The sequence below is a fragment of the Mesitornis unicolor genome, unplaced genomic scaffold (genome assembly GCF_000695765.1).
Source record: "Mesitornis unicolor isolate BGI_N332 unplaced genomic scaffold, ASM69576v1 scaffold48612, whole genome shotgun sequence".
Classification (NCBI taxonomy): domain Eukaryota; kingdom Metazoa; phylum Chordata; class Aves; order Mesitornithiformes; family Mesitornithidae; genus Mesitornis; species Mesitornis unicolor.
The window spans coordinates 17,184-22,434 of NW_010172187.1; the positions used below are offsets into that span (position 1 = coordinate 17,184).

Consider the following 5,251-nt stretch of genomic DNA (forward strand, 5'->3'; position numbering starts at 1 on the left):
TTTTCTCTGTGTTTTGTTGGACCTGTACTCATGCAAACAAGGCTCTTTTGCATCATGTAAAATTCAGTGTCAGGCAGGAACACCAAGTGCCGTGGTTTTTCCCCTCCTCTCATCCTGACAAACAAGCAGCTGTCACTTGGGTGATGATGGGCGAGCTGTGGGGTCTGGGTGCTTGCAGTGAAGGTTTTCCTTTGTCACAGAGCTCTGTGGAAAAGGAGGAGCCCCGGAGGAGTATTTCATGGTCCCTTTTGTTGCTCAGCTTGGCACATGCCATTAAATCTTTGTCTGGGTGGGTGACCTGGAAGTCTGCAGCACCCAATCTACATGAGAAATGCCAATAAATAAATGTCTATAAATCTGAGGCAGAAAAAGGCAGAGACTTTTATTGCAACTATTCAGTGACTCCATTAAAACAATAAAAGTGACCAGATTCTTTAAGTGCAATATCCTCGCCGGTCCCATCCTTTTGTTCTTATGTGGCATCCTGCACTAGCAGTGGGAAGGAAGACACTTGGACAGGCGCTGGCACGTGCTTTGTTGTAGACAGTGGTACAGTCTCCTTAGTTTTATTCTGTACTTTTATGATGAACTCCACTTGATGTGAGCAGCTCTGGGCAGTTGTGCCACTGAGGGCTTGTAATAAAAAATAAATAATTAAAAAAAAAGCTTTGCTTTGTTGGATTTTGCAGAGGGGATCATCTTTCATGTACATTTTAAAAGAGGGAAATGAAATGTGCCAGGAGAGTGATACCAGAATAATTTTCATTTTCTTATTCTTTTTTCTTTTTAATAACACAAATCTAACCTTTGGCTATAGTTTGGGAAACTTAACCATATCATCCGAAGTTATATGTTGAAAGCTAGGAACGGCCAAAATTGACGCTTACATGTAAATGCCAAACTGAAGACTTTCTGAGAAAAAAAAAAAGAGATAACCATCCAGCATGAATTGTGTTAAGTGTTTGGGTATGGGTAACAAGATTGTCTCTTCCCCTTTGTTATCTGTTTCCTTGCAGTACCTTTTATCTGTTGTTGTACAATGGGAAAGAAATAATCAGTGTAGAGGGTGGAGTTGGAAAAGCAGCTGTTTCTCTGACCGAGGCAGTTGTGCCTGAAATCATGGTGTATCAGTTAAGACTGACATCCTTTGGTTTTATTTTATTAGAAAAAAAATTTTTGAGGTTGTTTGTACAAGGTTAAAGCAATAAATCATCGATGTGACTGCTAACAACCCCCTCTCCTCTGTTTTTTCATTAGGTGGCAGTGAAAGTAATTGACAAGAAAAGAGCCAAGAAGGACACCTATGTCACCAAGAATCTGCGTCGGGAAGGGCAGATCCAGCAAATGATCCGCCACCCAAATATTGCTCAGCTGCTGGATATACTGGAGACTGAAAACAGCTACTACCTTGTCATGGAGCTGTGCCCCGGTGGCAACTTGATGCACAAGATCTACGAGAAAAAAAGGCTCGAGGAGCATGAAGCACGCAAATATATCCGGCAGCTTATCCTGGCAGTTGAGCATCTTCACCGGGCGGGAGTAGTTCACAGGTAACCTTAAAAACCTTCTCTGGTTAAAATTTATCTCAGAACCTCAAAGTGGTATTTTGACATTTATTTGTATAGTAAGGAGTGTTCCTCTTAAAAACATGTTCCAGACATCTTTTTTGGCTAATCTTTGTGATACCGTTTAGATGCTCATATTGTAGATATCAAAAAGTATCTGCGGAAAGCACTTAAGTAAGTATGTAGCTTCAGGTGAGCACATGGGGGCTGTGCTGACTCCACATCCTTAAAGATAAGACTGTGCTTTGCAAAAGTAGGGCTCATTTCCTACAAGTAGCACTATTTTGCATCTTCAAAGCGCTGTGTCAACATTAACCAGTGAATCATTTCACTATTTCTTTGAGGAGATGGTTGTGTCTGTTGTATTACTGGTGGAAGTACAACAGTATGGGCAGATGAACTGATTTGCCCAAAGCTTCAGAGTGACACAGCTGGGATGAAGCCTGAATGGGACCACAGGAGTCCCTTGCTTCTGCCTCTCTGCTCATTCTGCTGGTTATGTTACCTCGAGAGGACCTCGCAAGTTTGAATGCCATGAAGTATAATGCAGAGTATGCAGCCATTCAGTTCATCTCTCAGTTTCTTCTCAGGAGAGATCCAGAGCTGTTCTGATACATCGCTTTCATTCTTTAGAACCTTAGTTTAATTGGTGTATAAGCAGGATGTGGATCTCCTTGCAGGAGGAGAATGGTGTGGAGTTAAAAGTTTACTCGGGCTTAAGGGGAAATAAGACCAGTTCATCAGAGAGGAGTCTGCAGGGGGTTGCTGCATAAGGAGTAGCTACCTCTGCCTGAAGGCCCTGAGCAGCAAGTGGTAGAGGCTGAGAGAGTACAGGTGGCGGTACCACACGTGATTGCCTGTCCCCGTTCCTTTCTCCGGTTATATGTTCTTGGCTGCTATGGAGACAGGAGGACGATGGACCTTTGGTCTGAGCCAGTATGCGTGCTTTTCTGTTCTCAGGTGTATTTATAGGGTATTGTCTAAGGAGGAGGCTCCATTTGCTAAATTTGAGCCAACGGGTGTTAAGTCTGGACTCCCACATACTTCCCATATGATGCTGAGCAAGTTGTGTAGGCCCTATCTTCTTAGGTTATGCAGGCACATAGTGCAGGCAGCTGGCAAACTGCCTGAAGGCAGCCCACAGCCAGTTCTTCCAGCTGTGCGCAGCTGTGTGCTGAGCTGCCTACCACTATGCAGCACTGTTGGGTGCCTCTGGCTTGGTGGAACTCCATACACTTGGAAAACTGCTTTGTTTCTCTTGAATCTCTCTGCGTGTTCGCTGTGATCCGTGAGGGATAGGTGCTATGTGCAAGCTAAATTTCTGTAATATACATATTTGAGCAGCCACCACGTCTATTCTGTAGGTTCTCTAGCAGTAGCTAAACTGCTGACCTCTTTAAATTATTAACCCCAAAATTTGAGGCATGGAAAAGGAAGAAGTCTTCTTACTGCTTTCAGTAATCAATTGATACCCAAATGTACAAAGAGAGAGGAAGGAAAAAGGTCACATTTCTGAGATGGGCAGAGGAAAACCTGGCAGGAACAGATGAACATATTTAGCCTTTAGCAGCATTATTGAGTTCAGCAGCCGCAGGTCCTCTTCCTGAAAAATTTACCCTCTGCATGGTGGCTGAAGCCCTTCTGGGGGGGTTGATAGGCTTGACTTTGATTCCTTTCTTTTTCAAAGAGGCTTCAAACCCACATTTTGTACAGAAGTGGCTTGTTCACTAGGTATAAGCTAGAATCAACAGGCTACTGTGGTGGGACAAAGGCAAGGCTTTGGGGTCCAGAGAGAATGTGAGCCCAAGCTCCAGTATGGATGCTGCATGCTCGCAGCATTTTTGGCCCTCACCCCTTCTTTCTCTCTGCTGTCTCAGTGAACATAAGTGCAGTTCACAGACACTGAAGCATGAGGGACCTTTGAGGAAGCAGCCCTGAGAATACTGACATGCACTGCTGCGTCTGGCAGCTGAGCTCTGTCTGTCCAGCCCTGTGGCACTGAATTAGTCCTTACCCCAAAGGCAGTGTACTCTATCCACCCTATTTCTCAAATCATGGCATGATACAGAGCTTGTTCTTGAGAGTCTTCCGTCCGGGTAATGAACAGGTCCAATTGTGCTTAAACTGATAAAATCTGACAGAATCACAGGCAGTGTATCTGCAGTTTTTGTCTCTAGCATAACCATTCAATGTCTTGACTTACTCTGCAAACAAAGTGTGTAGAGATGCAGGAAAAACACTGGTGGCATGATCCTGATTTATTATTCTGGCTCTCTAAGAGCAAGAGAAGGAGAAAAAATAATAGTGACCCCAGGAGTTGTCCTTCAGCATCTCAGGCTTTTGACTGTGGCAACTCTAGAAACAGACTACTTAATTGGCAACTGGAGGGGGAAAAAATAGTACAGAAGTCTGATTCATTCTCACTTTGGATGAAATAGCAATGTTCTGTTGTTGTTGTTATTTTTAAAGCAGGTAAAAATAAGAGCACTTTCATCTACGTGGTGATCTGTGGGTGTTTGCATTCACTGTGTGAGAAACAAAACACAGCATCCTAGGCCGGAAAGCAGTCTACTGTTTGTCTCTCTCCAAATGCTTTCATCGTTTGCACTGAATGGGGCAGGACATTGAAAAAGTGCTCCCTGACTATTTTATTACAAAATAGTTGGTTTTGTCTGCATTATTTGGGGAATAGTGTAGATGACTTACTCAGTCTGTAACTCAGAATTGAAGAAAGCCAGATGAAATAAGTTGCATGAAATTTGCTTACATTACTTGATGAATATTACTGCCTGAGCTTCATGACTTAAAATCAAGACTTGGCACGTCAGGAAGGCATTCTGATCTTTGGACAAGAGCTGGAACCCATAACTCAGTGGAAATGCTTCTGTTAAGAGGCACTGATGTGTGAACAACCTGAAATTAAAAATTTTCAAGAAACCTCATTTTATTTAGAGAGGTTAAAAAAACCCCAAAACTCATGTTTGACTGTATAGATATATTTTAAATTATAAATATTTAGTCTACTATGATGGATGAAGACTGCAAGTTCCTGCATGCAGGAGCTACATCCTCGGTGAGGGGTGTCCAAGGTTCAGAACTCCTTGGCTGCTTGCTGAAAAAATAAAAAAGCCACTATTCTATCTATAATTTTGTGTAATCATTTGTGTTTCACTCCTTCTATCAGAAGAGCTGGTTGGTTGCTAAAAATATACTTGCAACAATCCCAGCTGTGAATCAGGTAGGAATATTTATCTTTCCCTCTGACAGAGGAAAACAAACCCAAATGGCAGTATCTGGTGAAGCTTTCTCTTTTTGGAGGGTGTTTACATAGGCCTTCATGCTGTCAAAAAGCAAGATGAACAATAAGCCCCTTGGGAGTGTAAGGACAACAGAGAAAATGAAGTGAAAGCCTTGGTGCTTGCCACTGCATCCCACAGGAAATTCTCAACAACCCTTTTAAAGTAATTTTAACAAAATTCAATCCCATTCAGTGCAATTACTGTCAGGATGTCAAAGAAAAGAATTAAATAATGTATTGGTAGCAGAGATAGCTTTCTGTATTCCCCCTTTTTCTGTCTTCGTGGCAGCATATTTTGTAATTAAAAGCAGATCAGGAGTTTGAAAGACGCACAAAAAAACCTGAGGTTTTGAGCGGAGTTTATATATTTTTCCATGATCTCTTTCCC

The 5,251-nt window shown here is 42.4% G+C and overlaps 1 protein-coding gene across 1 annotated transcript in view; it reads left to right on the top strand.

The window, feature by feature from the left end:
- Window positions 1-1,257: 1,257 nt before the first annotated feature.
- HUNK (hormonally up-regulated Neu-associated kinase) overlaps window positions 1,258-5,251 on the top strand; it is a gene marked incomplete at its 5' end in the record, with an annotated part of 36,075 nt that continues 32,081 nt past the window's right edge. Inside the window, one exon of the mRNA XM_010180293.1 lies at window positions 1,258-1,550. Within this exon, the coding sequence (XP_010178595.1) occupies window positions 1,258-1,550 (293 nt within the window). The remainder of the gene's footprint in view (window positions 1,551-5,251) is intronic.